The sequence below is a fragment of the Aplysia californica genome, unplaced genomic scaffold, assembly GCF_000002075.1.
Source record: "Aplysia californica isolate F4 #8 unplaced genomic scaffold, AplCal3.0 scaffold00161, whole genome shotgun sequence".
In the NCBI taxonomy this organism is placed as follows: domain Eukaryota; kingdom Metazoa; phylum Mollusca; class Gastropoda; order Aplysiida; family Aplysiidae; genus Aplysia; species Aplysia californica.
Window position 1 is genome coordinate 199,561 of NW_004797431.1, and position 21,059 is coordinate 220,619.

At 39.3% G+C, this 21,059-nt stretch overlaps 1 protein-coding gene across 1 annotated transcript in view; it reads left to right on the forward strand.

Annotated features, from left to right (window-relative positions):
- Window positions 1-17,597, forward strand: part of LOC101859568 (UPF0489 protein C5orf22 homolog) — a gene marked incomplete at its 5' end in the record, with an annotated part of 23,470 nt that extends 5,873 nt beyond the window's left edge. Inside the window, 4 exon segments of the mRNA XM_005097668.3 lie at window positions 288-571; window positions 9,282-9,343; window positions 11,633-11,758; window positions 15,990-17,597. Coding sequence (XP_005097725.1) covers window positions 316-571; window positions 9,282-9,343; window positions 11,633-11,758; window positions 15,990-17,204 — 1,659 coding nt within the window. The 3' untranslated portion in view covers window positions 17,205-17,597.
- Window positions 17,598-21,059: the final 3,462 nt, after the last annotated feature.

Genomic DNA, 21,059 nt, shown 5'->3' on the forward strand with positions numbered 1-21,059 from the left:
GCGAAAGGTGTTACGGTAACTTGCATAATTTTTGCATAATTTGGCTTTTTCTGTGCATAATTTGGCCATCTAAATTGGCATAATTCTATGGGGACAGACTTAATTTGTTGCTTCCATCTTCCCCATATGAGAAGGGAACTTACTTTTTTGCCTGGCGAAGCAAAGGTCTTCTCACAAAATACACTGTATTTTTATAGTTTTCATTTTGTTTGCTCTGTGCTTTGCTTTGAGGATGTTTGGGTTCTTTCAAAATGTTCATTTTTTAAAAATGTATATTTTTCTTTTAGATTGGATCCAACATGGTGTGAGAAGAAGATGAAAATGCTTCTCGTGAGGAGGTGGCAGCGCTGGCTGCGATGGATGTTCACTTTGCTTCTTGTCTTCCTGTTCTGGATAACAGCCCGACTGGTCCTATTTGAGGTTTTCAACAGCCCCTCAGATCAGGTGTCTAATGAGAAGAGACTTCACAGTCTGTGGTCCCCTAACCCTGCCGATGAGATGTGGCTGCCACGCGTGAAGACGCACAGATCTGACGAGACGCCTCTGGTAGTTGTGGAGGAACATTATGAAGGTGAAAATAAAGAGACAACATCTTTTATCAATAAAGTAATAATGATTGCATTTTCTGTACTGTTATGATGGCGTGTCGTGTATAAGATACTGCACATTGCAGTGAGTGCAAGGGAATAATGGACGATCATCACTTTCATGGGTCATTTTGAATTTGTATATCTTCAAGTGTTGCGTAAGTACCTTATCAGCTTCATACATGTTCATCTCTTTTGTTTTGAGACTGGTCCTGGCTTCCCTCTTTCTTCTTTCGTTGTGACCATCTGCAATCTATTCCTTGTTGAGACTATTTGAATGTCAAATTTCATAGAACATAGTTTTCATTAGGTCGTGGTACATATTAACCCTCGTCCTGTGGGAGCCGGGTTTATGCAGCCCGATAAGCCTATTTCGGCACCTCGCCTACGTTCTGGTCCCGAATCAGTGTAGCCCCTGGCTCAGCGCACGCGCAGCGCGCATCATCTTACGTGTCATTCGGGTCCCGAATCAGATCCCCATTCTCACAGGTCAAGTGTGTGTGCGTCAGTCTGCTTGAGTTTGTGTGTATTTGTGGCCTTCTTCTAGAACCGCCTGCGTTGGTTCGTAATCGAGGCATACGTCTCATTCAAAACAAGCCAAGTTGGTAGCTCTAGATGTTCGTCCAATGAAATTATAGAAGAAATTGACCCACGTATTAGCCATGAGGAGCTCGAAAGGATAGTCAGGAAACAAGACTTCCTTTTTTCTATTCAAAATGTTTCAAATGAGCTTGATTTTGTATGAAATGATACTACCTGATAAAAAATAAGCTTGTTTGATAGTTTTGAATACCATTGTGCAGGTACAAAGAACAGTTTGAGTGTAAAACTTTCGGAAATTGACCTATATTATCCCCTTTCGAACCTCCGGTCATTCATAACAACAAGAACGTTCAGAAAGGTTATTCGAATGAGCGTAACTACTCGTAATGTCTTATCAGCTTGTTAGAGGGGGTTATTCATGTGTTTGTAACACTTTATAAATAGAAAGCTATGAAAGATAGAGCGTTATTTTCATCATCGGTTAACACACTCCCGCAGTATTCATGGCGAAAACACACGTTTCCCGGTGCGCACGCTGTACACCAACAGAACACACTGAGTGACCCCGGCGGCCTGCCCGACACGTCCGACGTAATCGGTTGCTGATAAGATTGGCATCTCAGCACAGACGCAGGACAAGAGTTAATACTAGTGAGCAGTCTCGGGCCAGCACTGACTAAGCACCTGATTCCACTGCTTCGTGAAACTGTTACTTTATTTCTCACACTTAAGTTTTTTAGCTGAACAGATGTAATCGTGTACCTGGAGTCTTAACCCTTCCAGCCCCATCCATTTTTGTGCACTCCCTAACCCGAGTCCCAGCTAATACAGCAGTATTTTTAAAAAAAGAGACTTGCGTTCTAAAAAGTGATGTAGTATCTTTGTAATGAGGTTTTGATAATATGTAACAATGTTTAAAGGTAAATGAACAAATATAAAAATTAAAAGAGGGGTGTTTAAGAGAAGAAGGAACAACCAAAGCAGGGGCGGCTGGTGGGGGCTAAAAAGTGGGTGTGCACAATTAAGCTATCTTAGGCTGAAGATAATCAAGGGCATAGTAAATTGGATGGTGTATAATTTCAGGATCTTTGGGTTGGAGAAGGAGGACCTTATGCTTTTATTTTTATTTTTTTAACTTGTTGCTTTGATTTCTTCTACTAAATATGTTTGTTAGCTAAACATCAAATTCGTTCATCCTGTATTAGAACTGAACACTCCAGTAATAACTTTCCCCACTCCACTACAAAAACTTTTCAAAGGCACAACCCATAGGACGGTGACTTAAGTACAGTCAAACCTGTGTAAGACGGCCACCCATTGTCAAGGAGAAAAGTGGCAGTATAAGACAGGTGGCCGTCTTAGGCAGGACTGATCAAGATGAAGAAAACAAACCATTCCCATCTGAGGTCCCAATCGAAAGTAGCCGCATTGTCATTGTTTTTGTTGTTGGTGGTTTGTATTTTGTTTGTAATTTTTATTTTGTTGCTGATTTTGCACAAGGGTGACAATAAAACGAAATGTATCAGACGAGGAAGACCAAGTGCCATGTTAAAACAAACACATTGGTCGCCACCACTTGGAGAACGAGTGACGCTTCTGTCTCAAGTTCATGTTGACGTCCTTTGTTACTTTGTCACAGACTAGGTAAACAGTGACCTCTCATCTCACTTACGATTTGTGTACGAGTTCTGGACAGGGCTTATGGGTTATGAGGGTTCACACGCTTACCTCACCAGCAGCTGAAAATTGGTAGGTATTGCTCAACAGTGACAGTGGTAGGGGCCTAGGCAACATGATCGGTTGGAGGGACTACCTAACAACAACGACAGGTGATTGAATTATGATGGCTCGCCCACAACGCCAGGGGCCAATGCACAATTTATGACAAAACGAAATGGAGTCACTAAGGTGGCCGTCTAAGACAGGTGTTATTGCGTAGTGTGATAGGGGTGGTGTGTGGCCACGGCCGCGTTGGGCAGGTGCCCGTTTTACACAGTTAAATTATATAGAAAAAACGCAAGGGGGGAAATGGAAAGTGGCCGTTTGTACAGGTGGCCGTCAGGGCAGGTGTGACTGTATGTCGCAGTCACCTCCCTCAGGTTCACAGTCACAGAGTCACTTAAAATAGCGGCAAGACGATGAATCAGTCATAATTCACTTGAGCACTCCGCTGGATTGCTCCAAAGCTCACATACTTTTGGCATGGAATAGCATACAATCTATCGCGTTTATTTTTAGACTGCCTATCGGCACTATTCGGCAGGATCACATTTGAGATGTGCCGGCTTATTAATATTAATGTACCGCCAAACTCGCTACAAGTGTCGTCATCGCTTGGGTTATCCCAAAGAGCGATTTATAGGTCAGGTTACCACTGTTGAATGTCTTTTTGTGTTAAGTTAAAGCGTGTGGACTTTGGCATGGCATAGTAGATGTTTTACGGCGCTATAGACTCAGAAATGACAGTTATGGCGCCAGTGAGGACCTTGTTTTGATATTATATTTGGCTAGTGCTTGTTTCTTGCTTCTTTTATTTTATGTTTTTTGGTGCTTTACGTAATAGAATATTAAAAACTTTTGGGCGGCTCTGCACGACCGTGCTCTATGGACGAACCACGCCTGAACCAAAGTCACACATTGTTGCTGTCATGTTAAGATCAGATTATAAGGGACATTGGTGGGTAAATTTTGCAAGAGAAAGAAAAGCTGATTTATTAAAAGGACAGCTTAGAGTTATAAGTCCGGTTTTCATTTAGTTGAAATAGTACTCTTTTGGTTGTTTATTTGAATATAAATTTTAAACCATCATATAAAACATGCATTGTAGAATATGTTTTTTAAAAAAAGCAAAATTGAACATTTTGTAGTTATCTGATCTTATCACGATGGTGACACTATGTTGGGAGATACAGTGAAGTCCACTTAAACTGAACACGATTAATCTAAAAACAGTGGTAAGCAGAAAAAACTAAACATTTCTGATATTTTTCGCCTTGGTTTTTTTTTATAAGAAAACTATTGATGATCTGAAATGGTCTCTTTCCACATCGAAAAGAATTTCCAAGGTTATGTTATCTAACTCTTCTCTAGGATCCCCCGACTAACACAAATCATTAAGTCTTAAGCATTTCAAGATGGTGAAACAAGAAAGAGACAAGAACACACACATGTGTTAATTGCAGTTGTGAGATTCACTTTCACCTATCCCGTAGACTGGATGTCCGTCGGGGCGCTTCTGAAGTTTTGGCCACCAGCTTCCTCCACTCCTTCCTGTCTTCAGCTTTTCTGAGCCACGGCTGTTCCACTCAGGATCACTTAGTTGCCGGCCGACCTGACCCCCGAGACGAGGTCAAACCCAGGTCATGCTGCCTGCGGACGCTGAGCCTCGCGGTCAGTGGCTCACCCGTGATGTTATGTTTTGTACACATAAAGCAACACCAGTTCTACTGCCGGGAAAGTCAATGAAACAACAACCAAATGATCACATGAAGATGAAGGTGTAGTTTACGACAGCATAATATTTTCACAGAGAAGTAAAAGAAAGTGTAGTTTAAAAGAGGGGGAATGTGGCTTCCATCACAAACAAACATGTTTTTAAAAAAATAATTAAAAATAAACGGACTAACTGATTTTTAGTCTTCACTGTCAGCTCACAGTTAGACTTTGAACTTTCAAACACACTTACGTTTATGAGGTTCGGCCAAAATGTCTTGTTGCTATTGTTAATTAATGCACGCAGTCTTGTCATTGAGTGGGAAAACAGTTGAGCCCAGCCAACGTATGAGTACATTTCACATGATATTGAAGACTATTCTTTACACCTTCACGCGGAATTTATGTTATTCCAGTAAATATTTATATATGATAAACATACTACTATAAAACTATTTAGGAACTAAGGTTTTATCCGTGAATCGTCTTGTGGTCTCTTTTATTTTTATTTTGCGTTTTTCCACCGGCTCAGGGAGTGTGGCCTTCAAATCTGACGATGTCTGCAGTTGATGTGCTTACAAAACAGCTTTAAGTTGTTTTTGTTTATTTTTTATGCTTTTTCTTCTACCAGCAACCGACTGCCTGACTTTAAATTGAATTTGTTCTTCGTTTTCTTGTCAGTGAGCTTGCTATGTTTATGATATTCTGTGTGTGAATATCCTTTGATAGTAATGGCTGTCCTTTTGTTTTGAACCTCAGCCTCAGCAGATGTGTAGCAACTTTTTCTTCAAGCGGTGTGAGTGGCTCTGTGTCAGATTTCAAAAGTGTTGACTTTAAAGTTTAATGTCATTTCATGTTTGACTAATGGGGAGCTGGTACTGTCTATGAACTGTTTCATCTTCGTTTTAGGTGTGGATGTCAAATTATGAGTTTCTGGTGAAATGTAAAATGAGTCTTTGTCTGTATGTGTAGATGCGCTTTAAGTAGATTGGGTGGTAAAGGGCTGAGCACCATGGCCTGTACTAACAGAGGAAGTATCTGGGGTGGGGGTATCCGTTATGCTCGCAGACTCCACTACCATATGAGTGGGGGATGGAGAATGGAACTCGTGTCCTTCCGTAAACTAAGGAATGCGCTCTTTAATGCATCCTTTGCTAAGTTTAACACAGGGAACACAAACAGAGCACTTGTTAATGCTAATGCTTGCGTCGTAAGCGGACCAAACATTGGCACTGTCTTAAACACATTTCTGTACGGCTTCCAAAGTTGCATCTGTAATTTGCTTCCATAATGTGTATATTCGTGAGCCACATTTCCTGCACAGAGTGTTAGAATGATTGTCGGCTGTGTCGTTGTCGATGTTCAGTCTATATATATATAGCTAAGTTACAGTTTTTGCACAGAAATAGATCGCTGCTTAGACACTTTAGTTTTAAGCTTCTTCCACCAGAAGTAAACACAACTTGTTTAAATTCTAAAGGTGGATGGTATAAAAATGTTCCATCTTTGATGTTAAAAGGCTCTATAATTATAAACACACAAGAAAGTCAGACAGCAAGTTCCCGCTTCACAGAGTTTTTCTTTGCACCGAGCGTTGCACTAGACTAGTCACATAAAGTGCGCTAGTTCATGTAAATTTAGGCTGAACTCAAAGATTTTTCACAGCAATGGAGAGAATAGATTTATAAAAAGAAATATGAAGATTAAAACAAAAATTGTCAGTTGGAATTATAAAAATCCGCTTTTAAATCTAAAAAATTCCTTGACACACAGCTGTACAACAGTGGTAGTATATAGGTATCCCAAAGGAACATAAAACAAGATACAAGCTGGTTTCAAACTGCAGGTTATAGAGGAGATACTGAGCTTTCATTTGGTACATAACCCTCCTAGGTTTACGAGATGGGTAAAGAGAGTACTATGCTGTAAATTCCAGTTAATATCTTGAAATTGTACCCTTTCCGCCCGGAACGGTCAGATCTAGGGATCGGCTGGTGGAAGGGGTGTAACGCGTCAAGATCAATTACCTTTCGCAAGGGGTCACAGGGGTTAGATGGGTCAGACGGGCTATAACTAAGTGCGCCTCTCTGAGACTGAGAGTGAAACTGAACAGTCTGGAGCGTTTCTTGGAGTTCCAGGCCTGTCCATTCCTTGATGTTGTCCTCCCTAGACTTCTTCAGTCTGCCTCTGCTCCTTTTTCCCTGGACGCTGCCTTGCAGGATCATCTTGGCAAAACCAAATGAACGGGTGATGTGTCCATACCATTGCAGTTTGCGTTTCCTGACCAGAGTGAGGAGGTCAGCACATGGTCCTATTTCATTTTTGATCCGTTGTTTGACTTCATTATTTGTGATGTGATCTTTGTATGAGATACCAAGGATTTTGCAGAAACATCTCATCTCCACAACTTTGATCCCTCTTTCAAGGTCTGCATTCAAGGTCCAGGATTCACATGTGTACAAAAATACTGACATGACCAGGGAACGCATCAGTCTGATTTTTTATCTGATGGTGATATTTCTGTAGTTCCAGATGGTTTTCAACTTGGTCTTTGCTGCTGAAGTTTGCACTATTTTGGAGATTATTTCTGGTTTTGATCCTTCATCTGTCACTATTGCACCCAGGTATTTGAAGTTGTGTATGGTCTCAAGCCTCTGGTTGTTACCTGGATGTCCACTGTGATGTTCTTGTTGCTGTTAGACATCAGTTTTGTCTTCTCATTGCTGATTTCCATGCTGCCCCTGACACCCCCCCCCCCCCCCCCCCCCCCCCCCCCCCACATATTTTATTAAGTCGGGGGGGCATGCCTCCCCTGTTTGAAAAATTGCTGCACGTCTCTTACTTTCTTTCAGAAAAAAACAGCAATACTGGGTATGTGTGCCGAAATCATGTCTCTTCAAGACGACCTATTAAGCTAATTCTTGCTTTTGTCCCGCAAGGCCGTCTATGTCGTCTGCTAAGCATAAGTTGTTAATCATTCTGCCCCCAATACTGACTGTTCCTTCGTGATCTTCAAGTACATCTGTCATGATTCTCTCCGAGAAAATGTTGAAAAGAGTTGGTGAGAGCAGACAACCCTTGCGTACTCCCACTGTTGTTTGGAACCATTCCCCGATGTTGTTGTTGAAAAAGACTGCGCTCGTAACTTTGTTGTATAGTTTTTCTATGACTTTGATCAGTTTGGTGTTGATGTTGTTTAAGATCATGGTTATCCAAAAAGCTTCCTGCCATACTCTGTCAAAAGCCTTTTTTGAAGTTCACAAATATTTTGTGAAGCTCCTGTTAGTGTTGGAGGTACTTTTCCATAATGATTCTCAGGTTGAATATTTGTTCAGTTGTGCTGCCCTGTCCTTAAGCCTGCCTGTTCTTCTGCTATGATTTTCTCTGTGTGTGGCTTCTGTCTGTTGAGAATGACTTTAAGCATTACTTTACTAGAATGATTAATCAGGCTAATAGTACGATAGTTTTGGCATTGTTGAAGATTGCCTTCCTGGGGAAGTTGAGGATCAAGGATTGAGCCCACAGTGTTGGCCGTTCGCCTGTCTGCCAGATCTTGTTGCAGATTATCCATAGCATGTCTATCTCTGAGTCTCCACCTGCTTGAACTAGTTCTGCTGTGATGTTGTCTATTCCAGCTTATTTCCCTTTCTTCAGTGATGAGACTGCTGCCTCTATCTCTTCTCTTAAGATACTGCTTTTGTCATTGTCTTGTGATTGGGAGACATTGTGCCCTCTTGGATCTCCTGTGGTTTTGTGGTGTACAGTTCAGAGCAAATTCTGTCCACCAGTTCTGAACTTCTTGTTCCCACATTAACACTTTGCCATCATATTTTGGGGAAAATCCAAAGAAACTGAGTGGTAAACATTGCCAATCAGCGAGATGAGTGTTTAACATTTCCTTTCTTTACTTCTTATTGATGTGGTCCGCTTTAGTTTTGTACTTGTGAGATCTTTGATGATTTGGTATGCCTTTTTACTGTTGATTTGATTCAGGCTGTCTTCTATTTCTTCACACTGTTCTTCAATCCACTTCTCCCTAGCTTCTCTCATTCCCCTTTTCACTTGCAGATTCATCTCTCTGTATATTCTTTTGCATCTTCAGGTTCCTTTTTCTTGTTCTTCAGAGCTCTTCGTTTGTCACATAGGTCAAATGAGATAGGCTTTACCAACTAATGTACTGTTTGTCAATGTTTATTGTGCACATCAATATACACTGCATACCTGCATATAGTGGGCCTAGTGATACAAGGATAGCGAATGTATCTGTTGCGCAGCCTCTGGTTGGTAGTGGCCTATTGTCTCTGTTTTCATAGACTCAGTACATGAGCATTTGACAGCTCGTGGTGTGTTTAATGACGTCATTGGCATTGGGCTTTCTTTCTCAGTTCTCTGTCCGCTACTTTGTCTGTTCTGCATGACTGTTCGGCTGATTAAGCAAGCCGACAATATTGAAAAGAAACCACAAGTGGCACAGAATACAGCTCAAATTGCAGCCTCATAAGAAGTGGATGTGAAACAACTTTGATAAGGTGAAATTTGCTATATATATGTCTATGCTAGCGACAATCATCACTATTAGAACAATCCTCTCTAAACTGAAAACATGGCTAAATCATAGAAAATTGGGTGGTCCCGCAGATTGCAGTTTAATTGCACTTCACTGTAAAATAAAAATGTTACTCATGTGGTGTAAAAGTGTGATTCTTATTTGTTTTGCAGTGTTAAAGTATTGGTTCCAAGCAGCCCAGTTTGACTTCATACCCAAGTCCAAGAATATGCTGGTAATTGTACACTCATATTGTGTTTACTAAGCCTTTGGTCATTTCAATTGGAATACCAACATTCTGTCATAAAACTCAGGCTTACATGGAAGAATGTTTGAAAGTGGTTATACAATTTGTTACTCACTGCTTGCAGAATAGGAATATAGGAAATAATAGTTACTCAATTTACTAATATCCCTTTTAAAAAAATAATAGCATCACTTCCAATGAATTAAGTAGTGTAGTGTTATTGTTGAAAACAGACAGCATAAATTCTTTCAGTTCAGCCTTTGTTCACTATGGTAACAATGTGCACGTGTACCATTTTTGTTTTGACACATCTTTGAAAGCTTAAGTTTCCTCTCTTTTAGGCAGTCGCCATCTCTTGTAGGGAACACGCAAAATGGATCAATCCTTAAAACTTGATATTGGAAAATTAAAAGCTTTTGGCTTGGGAAAAAGTAAGCTTTGCACATATATTATTCAAAATTTGACTTTGAATTGCTCAATATTCAAAGTTAAGAGTAAATTTTCAGTTTAAATATTGCGCTATTATATTGTAGTAACTTTTTACTGGGAATATCTTCTGCAAAGATGAAGCAGTTGTAAGTCTGATTGCTGAAAAATAGACATTTCATTTATGAAAATTTAAAAATTGTGAAAAGTATTTCATTTCTTAAAGTTCAAAAATGAAATTCATGTACAAAAAAATCAAGCATTTTGCACAACCTGTAAGAAGTTCTCTTTTTTCAGTTCTCCCTGCTACAGAGGTATCCTATAGATAAATGAAAACCTGCAAAACCTTTTTTGCCATTGAGTGGATAATACACAGGGATGCCACTTTTCCCCTTTTTTCCGGTATTTCCGGTATTTTGATCCTGATCTGCTATTCCGTTATTGAGATCGAGATAGAATCTATAGTTGAAAAAAAAAAAAATCCACACACCCACAACAACTTGCGCCAAATGTTCAAATAACGGAAAAACCTCTATGCCTGAAATATGCAAGTGAGAGGTAAGATTCTGTCATGTTAGTACATCTAATCTATGTTTGTCATTTCTTTCCATGTACACCCATTCCTTATGTTTGTTTGTCATTTCTCTCTATGTACACCCATTCCTTATGTTTGTTTGTCATTTCTCTCTATTACACCCATTGCTTATGTTTGTTTGTCATTTCTCTCTATTACACCCATTGCTTATGTTTGTTTGTCATTTCTCTCTACTCTATCTCCGCCCATTGGGTTTCAAATTGATATTCATATGTTAGCGAGACTGTGGCGCGTGGATTTTCAGCTATTTTCAAAAAAGTTGGGTGGCATCCCTGAATACAAGATTAGTATTGATTTGTCACCTATAGATGGTCGTAAGAAACTCGCCTGAGCTAGAGAGACCTTGTGCTTGTTGGGTTGTGTAGGCAGTGAACAGAGGTTCAAGGGGAAGTGCTGATTGAAAATAACATACTGACAATATGTTAGCCATATGTTGCGACTTGTGAAGGATCATAATTATTTATTTGTCTCTTTGACTCAGGGGTTTTTTGACCTGTGAGGACATGAAAGAGGATACATTCTTCAAAGGTTGTCTGCATTAAATATTAATGACTCATTATGTTAATGACAAGCTACTTATGTTAACAGATCAAAGTGCAGCAGCAAATTATCTGCTATCTGTTTGAAAAAGGACTGGAGGAAGGGAGATACTGAGTTTAAACTAAAGTGTGTTATGAATGCATGTAGGCCTACTTTGATTTAAATATTAGCTCTGAGAATTGAGATAAGACATGGTTATAATTTTGATTCTTTAAAAAGATTGTACTTTACAATATGTGGCTGTAGATAATGCAAATGACATGCTGGTGTGACAGACATAACACAAGATTGTTTTGAGTAAGAACAGATTTTGTGTATACTTAGTAATCAAATGATATTGTGTGGATAAAGAGGAGTGTGCTGAGAAGCTGGAACATAAAGTATTGTTTTGTATATTGATCCATGCTAGTATCCTCTTTCCCCATCCTTTCTGTACTGGAACCAAAGATAGTACATAAAAAGATAGTTTGCTCTCTAAAAAGATTGCTTTAAAAGGTCAATCTAAATTTTTGGAGTTGTCACCACTTGTTCCTTTTCTCCAAAAGAAGCTCTTTTAGTACCTTCTCTTTGACTTTGTATACAAAATTCATCACAAATAGTATGTAAATGTGTTGGTTGTTTTTTTGTTTTAAAGAAGTATCTCAAGCAGATAAGCAAATGATCTTGTTGTATAACCATATGATTGTACAAACACAACTGTCCCCTTTCATTATCAGATCCATATAGATGGCCATGTTGATGGGGCAGTGCCATTCAATGTGGACTCCATCCCTTGGTTCAGGTTCCCCCGCAGTCCACAGGAAGTTCACAACATGATGCAGAGGAATGATATGTTCATCATTGTGAGTAAACCTTTGGAGGTCACACCAGGTTTTTCTCTTCCTTTCTCTGTGAACGTTCGTGAGTGGTGCTTGTGCAAGGCTTGTTGACTTTCTTTTTTTTCTAAGGATTTGCTTTTCAGGTTTCCCCCTTGTTCGTAATGTTCTAATTCCAGATGGGTTTAACATTTTAGCAAGACTCCATCTTTTTGTTGGGATGCATCTGACCCAGCTAAAGTTGGACCTGATAAACTGGGTTTGAAGCAGCTGACCCCTTAAAGTATTTAAATTGTGTCAACAGGGGCCAAAAATGTCTGTAACAACACCTTCAATAATAATACAAGTAACTGTTTGTGTACCTTTCCGAGGTGTCTACAGTTTTGCCTTTTTTCAACTAGAATCCACCTTGTATTTTGTCTTATTTCCTTCTAAGTTTCTTATTCACACCTTTTAGATTGAGCAATTCTTAACCAACACGAAATACTGCAATTCTGGTGCCAAATGCATTTGTACAAAAAGTACGCTGAGACTATATCTTTATGAAACGTTTTCTAAGGTTATTGTATTTTTTTTTTTTTATTACAAAAATGTATCTGACAAATATGTGTCCCTCCCCTTCTCTTTTGTTTAGGTCTGTTTTTATGATCAATAAGGAATAACTAAATGTACCTCCAGCACTCTTGTGGGAAGATTATGTAATAATCGTAAATCAGGATACATTAACATTTTTTTTAACATGACACAGTGACCGAGTTCTGAAGAGAGAAATTCCATGCTGTATTCTTTTGACAAATTGATTTCCAGTGTGGTGCAGGTTCGGTTTTGCTTGTACCTATTTCATTTTTTTTTTCTGCTTTGTGCTACTGTGATGGGAGAGTAATGAACACAGTTGATGCACAAAAAGCAATCGAAGTCCATAGTGTCATGAATAGGCATGTGCAGATGGGTGGCTCAGTGCCACCCCTTTCCAGCACTACCCCATGCCACTGTAAGTCTTCATATTTTCAAAAGAAATTCCCACTGGTGGAATAGATTGTAAATTTAAATATGCCTCGAAGTCTGGCTTCATGTTTGTAATGTGAGAAAGCTCCTTCTGTCCTAATGCAACCTTGCTGAATGATGAAAATACTCATTGGTAAAACTTAAGACTTCAGTGCAGTTTTGATTGCACTTCTGAATCTGTAATCTATTATCTATGTGTGGTGGCCGAATTTTGCTATTCAAAAGGCTTTTTAACTCACTGACTATTGGCCCCTTTCACAAATCGCTAGCGCTGAATACTGGCATTTTTGGGGGTATTGTATTTCAAAACACCACCACAACTCTCAGAATTACCCTATTGTAATTAATTTTTGACACAGTAAAGTAACTTTCAAACTTAATCTATTGCAAAAAAATTAAGTTCTCTAGGTCTAATACTTTAACTCATTCGCTACGTATTATTTTCGGCTTGTGGACGAATTCTTTTCGGGAGGGCGAATTGAGATGATGACTAGTGCGCAGTTCACAGGTCTTTGGGGCCATAAATTCAAATATATATCAACATATTATATACCAACATTTTCAGTATGGATTGTAGAATACATCTGCATTATTTATTTGCGTATTTTTCAACTTTGGTTCCTGTAAGAGGCGATTATGCAACACAATTGTGATTGGATGCGGATAAAATTGGAAAATAAAAAATGTATAATCTCAGGTGAAACTAAAAAAATATGTTTGCACCTAGTCAAACGATACTTCAAAATAACCATAAATGTATATAGAACAGGAAAATATTGAAAAATGTGCAGTTATTTACATACATTCCATAATATTTGTACATTTTGATCATAACATCCGATATTGAAAAAAAAATTTTTTAAAATAATTTTGAAAAAAGGATCACAAACAGAAAAAAATATGCGTATCTTGTATGGAATTATTCAGAATTGCATTTGGAATAAACCTATACATGTCTTGGGTGGTACTTTTTAAGTAATTTCACCAAAAAGTAGTGATTTTGGGGAGAAAAAAATATTTTGACTCTTTAGATCTAGGCCTCGATCTAGCACTAAAAAATATTGATTTCTCAATTACAGTGCACCGGCAATTTGCGTCCAATTGTATCAATATTATAAAGAAGAGTCCTACATTTCTTTAGTGAGCAAAATAGTGATACAATTTGTTGTGTAAAAGTACTAAGACAAGACTGGTGTCTGGGCTATAATTTGGGCTTCGCGATAAAACAAAGTCGAATAAACTACGAAATCGTGTTTCAAAACTGAATCAAAACTTCCGGTTTTCGGTTGAAACGCTTGACCCGGAAGTCAACTTTATATTATGACCTTTATTTTAACATGGATATGTGGATTGAAATAGAAACCAAGCTAAAATTGAACGTTGGTTCTCGAGCCGCCAGGGGTGGCTTGGCGTACTGACGGCACTTGAGCCGCGCCGCCCCCCACGGCTCGGCGTAGCAAATGAGTTAATTCTTATGATTGTTTCAAAATTGGAATGAATTTGATTTTTCGAAAAATTTCCAGAGACACAACAGTTAGAATGAAATTCACAACAACAACAAAAATAAAAGTTCAAAGTTTTGTTTTGATTTGTATCCATGTGTGAGTGTTTGGTGAAAATACAAACGCTGGTCTTTGCGTTTATTCAGACCCATACACTGAATTACATGAGACAGATGTAGGGAACGAAGTTGTGATTTCGTCACGCGAACAACAACAACAGTGCTAGTGCTTGATCTAGCCCTAAAACTACGACTCGGGCTGTGTTCGGGTACATATCCAGGGTCCTAACTATCAGACACATCATATCCTGAGTCACTAGAACTAGCAAAACGTACAGAAGTATCGAAAACAGCGAAATTATGTGATTCTTGTTCATGCGACCGTTACTTCAACGCGACTGTCAAATTACTATCATTTGTATAGAAAAAGCATAGCACGAGTTCCGGTCAGGTCAACCCCAGATGAGGTGACTGTCCTTTACCTTCAATTGCTTAAAACGTTACCACGAAACTTCCGCCAAACTCGGCACGAAACGAAACAAGAGGCAAAACTAGCACTGGAGTCCGTTCCCATTCATGTGACGGGAACACAAGATACGGAACAAAACCGCAAAGTCCATCCCGTCGGGGATACGGGATCCGTACCTGCGAACCGAACCGTCTGCCCGTACCCGTGATGTGATCCGTAGTCAGTGAGTTAATGGCAGCATCGATTGACATGTGGTTTTTGCCAAAAAATTCTTTTAAATATTCTCCAGATCATGACGCCCTTGGTTTTTTCAGGTTTGAGACAGTTTTGCTGCAAAAACCTAAATTTCTTTATTTCGCCTATAGCTTTTTGTAGGCCGACGCTTCTGTCTCTGTAATTTTAGAAAATCCGGAAGTGATATTTCGCGAGGTGCATTTTGTTTTGAGATTATAGATCTAGACCTTCTTATTTTTTGCATCTCTCAAGATTTATTTCCCCATTCCAGTAGAGTGTAAATATAGTAGGCCAATGACTTTTAGTTGATATTAAAGCATCGAAAGGGGGCCCAGCTAGGGTATCTTTAAGGCTTTTCCTCTTTTTTTTTAAAGAGAGACCTGCTTCTTCAAAGATAATGATGAAGGAGAAAAGAAATGATAGTATGAGGATTGTACTGATGTATTGTACTTCATGATAAGCTGATTTTCAATGTTGCTCCAAGAGTATTACCTTTGACCTGATGAATTCCTTTGTGAGGCTTCGTGGTGAAATCTGGCGCTCGTCAAAATACTGAAATCAAAGAAAGAGGCATTTTTCTGCTGGTTTGGTATTATATCGAATTTTTGTTTTTTTGGCTCAACATCTTTTATGTCCTTTTAAAAATACATTTATGTGTGGATTTTTACGGAAAAACAGTGATTAAAGGGACAAAACTGTAAATTTTTCCGTCTTCAAGGACTCTCAAGCTATAGGAGTCACCACACTTTGGTTGCCATTTTCTTGCTAATTTTACCTCTGAAGCCAGTGACCACCACCTCCTTCAGTCTGAAATATCCTTGTTTCTATTCCAGATAAAAGGATATTTTTGTCATTCAAAGAAAGGCAAATGAACATGCTTTAAAATTATACCAATAACTCCATATGGCCAAAAATTGATGAGCGCCTTATTGTACCCCGTCGTGACACATACTGACTTTCTATGTGGTTAAACAGCAATTTTGAAAAAAGTTTCACTCAAACTCCTCAGGGCTTTGTCTTCACTTTAGCTTTTTTTTTTCTTTCTACAGTCAGCAGTGCTCACTGGCTTCATTGACCATGTGATCTGGATCTGGCCAGATTGGGACAAGGAGTCGCATGAGGGCCCAGAGACAGATCACATGATCATTGACTTTCAGATGGGCTACACCAAGCCTTTGGCCCTATGTGCTTGTTGGAAGGTCAGGAGTTCAGAGGGTGGAACTGTCAGACAAGGGATGAAGCAAGAGGATTCTTTGGACTGGGAATGCAGAAGGCATAATGATTCTGAAGTGGATATTGAGATAGGTCCATTGATGAAGCGGTCGGACTGTCAGATCCAAGGACAGGGAGTGCTGGAGACATTGAGTGAGTCAAAGGCAGTGACTGTGCTGAAAGCCATGGAAGAACATGACAGGCTGGGAGGGCTTATCCTGGACATTGATGAAGATTATTTCGGCTGTTGGAGTGACATGATTCCCTTCAGCGAAGCTGGAATTGTTCAAGAAAAAGTAGACATGATTTCTGAGCTGGTCTCTGATTTTTTGTGTGCCTTTAGTCCCCGCCAGGAGCAAGACGCTGATCATTATTACACTGCCATAATCAATCTCATCATAAGTCTTAAGCTGAAATCATGTGATGTTGATAGACCGCCTGGAGAAAAAAGATGTCTGAAAGATGTGGACATATCTAACTATCTGATAGAAAATGTTCCAAACATTTTGGAATTCTTATTCAGTCATAAGAAGCAGCATGTTTTATGCGCACAGGAGGAAAAACTCAATGGGCTGCGATTACAAAGTCTTCTCGCGGTGCTAACAAATTTCAGTGTGGATCAGCTCAAAAGCTTGTCAAAAGTGGGCATATGCTTTTCTACCTCTCCGTCTTCCATTCACTTTCCAGTGAGTGGAATTCTTCATGTGTGTCATGGAGACAATACTCCTGAGAAAACAGAGGTCACTTTTTCCTTACCAGAAAACAAAGACGTCATTGCTCAAACAAAGACATTAAAGAAAATTTTGTCTTCCATATTTCGTAAACCAGATGTGATTAGTGTGTGTAGATCAATTCGAGACGGATACACACCGAAAGAATATTTTCGCATGATTGAGTCAGCAGTGCTTACTAGTGTGTCTGCAGTGTATCGGAGTGTTAGTCTTAAGTCTGTGCACTTTGATGGCAATTTGCTGGGAGGAGCACTTGGATGGCCAGAGAGGAAGCAAAGTTGGAACAGTAAATTGACAAGTTTCTTAAAGTTTGACACTTAATGTTTCTTAATGGTACATTTTTAGGCTGCTCGAATCACTGTGAAAGGAAACGGTTGAAGACAGTGTGGTGCAAACTGTAAATGTCAATGGGTTTGTATGTGTGTGTGTGAGAGAGAGAAAGAGTGAGTTGTTCATGAAGACTTTCTATTGTGTTTATTTGACTAAAACGAGCTAGGTCTTGAAGATTACTTAAGTATTAAGTGTGTGAACATGTAGTTTATTGGGATGAGAAACTGGAATTATGTTTTTATTAATTAAAGTGGTAATAATGTTGGCAAATTTCAGTGTTTAAGATAGTAATCTTTGAAGTCGGTTTATGCGAAAGGTTTGTTCCAATATGTGACTATCAGCATCTTTTAGTGACATTTTAAAGAAAAATATAAAAGGAAAGATATTCTGACAGTCTTTTGATTTTAAAATCTCTTTGAAGGGTTTATTTTATACGTTCTTCCCCATGGTTTTGTCACTCTGGATGGCTTCGGATTGGTTAGACAAAAGATTGAAATTTGTTTTTTCCACTCATAGGGAAAAGTGATCATTTCTGAAGGGTTTAAAATACAGGTTGGTTTTTGTCTTTTTAACTGTTGTTGCACTGCACTGATATTGTTGTGCCGCATTTTACCTGCAGTGTAACGCTATTGCCATTGCTCCTTAGAAAGTTGGATGTGACTAGTCAATGGGTTGGATGGGGGGGAGGGGTTGTTCAATATGATTGTGTAGACTTATTAATACTTTTACTCTTCATTTGCAAACCTTAAAAACCTACGTCTTTTGTCTCTGGATTGAGCTAGGGTCACTTTTTAAAACTGAATTTGAATCAAATTATAAGTTACAGTATATTTTTCTAGGCTGGTCGACTGATGATCACAGTGTTTTTTATATGTGTCGTTATTGATCAAGTTTAATTGTGTTTTTGCAGGTGATTGAAGGGTGCTACTTGTAGGTACTACTCCTAGAGTTCTTTTCTTTCCCTCTGTTCGTTTCTGTCTATCTGTCTTGCTTCTTCCCTGCACCAGATGTGACCATTACTGAGTCAGTGTGCTTTTCTTCAAAGTCAAGTTTACATATGTGCTGTTTTTAATGCATTATTATCTGTACAAAGCATAGGCCTACAGTATCATATTCTTTTTGCTCAGACTGAATGGCAGATGATGGTGTAGCTGACGATGGTCTTATCAAATGATTTGCAGATGTTAATGCTTGCCATTTGTTCTCCTTCCATTCGCAAGTCTGAAATGCATTTTATATACTTTGAACAACCTCTTCTTTTAACTTATGCAAGAGCCTTTATTGTTTTGTAACCAATGAAATTGTCAAATAATAATGGGAAAGGAAGTCTTGGATTATTCTATTGGAGAAGATTTTGTGTGCAGAGACATTTTTGTCTGGCAGAGATACTATTGCGTGGTGTGTTTTATTGGCAGGGGCTTTCAGCTCAGTAATGCCGTTTCAGCAGAGAGAGATAGAGAAGGTGTAAGAAAGGGGGGGGGGGGGGAGGTAGAGAGAATGAGGGGTGGCGAGAGAGAGAGAGACGAGAGAGAGAGTGAGAGTCTGTTTTGTGCATTCGTGAACAAAAATAATGTGTGTTTGTGTGTGTGTGTATGCATGTTTATGTGTTTGTGTATGTGTGTGTGTGTGTGTGTGTGTGTACATCTTCAAATGTGACTTTTTATCAAGCTGGGATACACAGAATGAATATATGTGTCACAATGCAGTGGAATCAGGCGTCGTCAATTTTTTGGTAAATGGAGTTACGATTTTTATTAGTATCATCTTTACTCTTATCAACCAGAAATGATTTTTTGGATTTTCCTGAACAGCCAGAATTCTGATTCTAATTCTGATTGGGAAAATAGATCGGGGGCTCTCGTGGCCTAGAGGAAGGTGTTTGCCTCTCGTTCAAAAGTCCCTCGTTCGAATCCGGGTAGCGACGGAAAAATTTGCTTCTCTAAAATTGTCTCCTTTCACCTTCTTTCCTTCTCTCTTGCAATATTCTGTCATCTGCTTTCGTCTCCACTTTCTTCCCCCACCCCCTCACCTCCTTTGCCCCCTCCACTGAGCTCCTGACTCTTTCTGCAGCTTTCTACAGCTACTCCTTGGCTCCTTCTTACTGCTGTCTTTCAGCCACACCCCTGATCTTCTGGTAGGAAAGATCTACACCTAGCCTTCTCGGACAAGAGCGAAAGATCTCAGAGGGCCTGTATGCAAGTTGCGCACGTTAAAAATCTCTTGTTGGTCCAAGATTGATAAGAGTAGGCTTCGGCCGCCACCCGAACAAAATTCAAAATTTCCTACCAATTTAAAATGTTTGGTGTGTCCCTAGCTCATATGACCTTATGCAGTTGCGAGCACCGTAAAACACTTACCAAAAAAAAAAAGAAAAGAAAACAGGTTGTTGTTACTTGGAACACAAAACAAAGATTTAACACTACTAACCTTCTGTCACATGCTACTATAACAGGAATTAGCCAAACCTGTTCCTCTGCTCTGTGTTGTGATTCTTTCCGCAGCTTTGGGGCCCCGATGCGTTGGATTGGAATCTCACACTTCACGCACAACTGAACCGAGGCTCTAACTAACCTTTTTCACAACCTATACTTTCAGCAGGCCTCCTCTGCCTTGATATGATACAACTCTCTCCTCTAAAAGTCCCACCAGTAGTAACTCAGACTTTTATCAACTTGCAAACAATACAACTGAACACAGACTCACACTTTACTCACTCTCACACTTTCAGCCAAACAATACAATAGGCTAGGCCTAACCTCCTGCCACAACCAAAAACAACCAAATACACCACATAGATCTAAGATTGTCGGTGATACATTACAACACGCTACCATTCGAAAATTATGTCGTCAAATTGCAAATTTCTTACTTGATCAGTATTATAAATATATTTAAATTGAGAGGATTGAAGGGAAATGTATATTAAATTAAGGAGCTGAAAACGGCACACTTGGTGTTGTTTTGACGACGGATAGAGATAAAAGGAAACGACATGGAGCATGCCATTCTGGCCTATAGCACTCATTGATTCCCTCTTTTCTGATTAGTCCAGCCGTGGAGCCTACCCATTGTAAGGGTTTTTTTTAAAATCACCGAAGTTATAAAAAGAAAGTCCTACTTGTGCCCACTTAATGAAACAAGTGGGTATGCTTTGTGAAAATAAAATTGGTTTCGGAATATTTGGTTTTTGTGAATTCCAGTGATTTAAAAAAATTGATCCATATTTTTTAATTTTTAAAAAATTGCTTTAATGACACTGACTAGTTCCAACCCCAAGTTGATTTGGATGTAAACTGCTCCACAGAAGTCATGAAAAATTACACATAAAGACTGAAGTATAATACAAAATTGTTACAAATATCAATGCATAACAGACAGGTGCTCACTTTATTAATTTTATAGCCAATACTCTTGCTTTGTGTGGTATTTTTTAAAGCAACTTCATCTCAGTAGAGGCCAGCAAGCCAGAAACATGTCTGTCAACAAGTCTGGCCACAGTGTTGTGAGCAAGGGCGGCCTGTCCACCTTGTCATGGTGGATCTTGTTCCACTTTGTTTGCCATGTAGAGCTCGATTAGCTGTTCAGCCAGTGGAAGGATGAACTGACCAAGTTGAAGGGCGGGCTGTCTTTTGCTTTAAATCCGAAGCTTTGTGTAAAGAATAGCACTTTTGATGATGCTCAGAGTGAACAGCTTGCGCCACTGGTGACTCTGATCCACCCCTGACATATTGCTTATGTAGTCCTGAACAACCAAAGGCTTGATGGTTTTTGTGGGCAGCGAGTGGAGACCTCCTTCTATGAATAATCTCCCCCTTCCTCAGTGTTTCGTTCATCGTGGAAGACCTC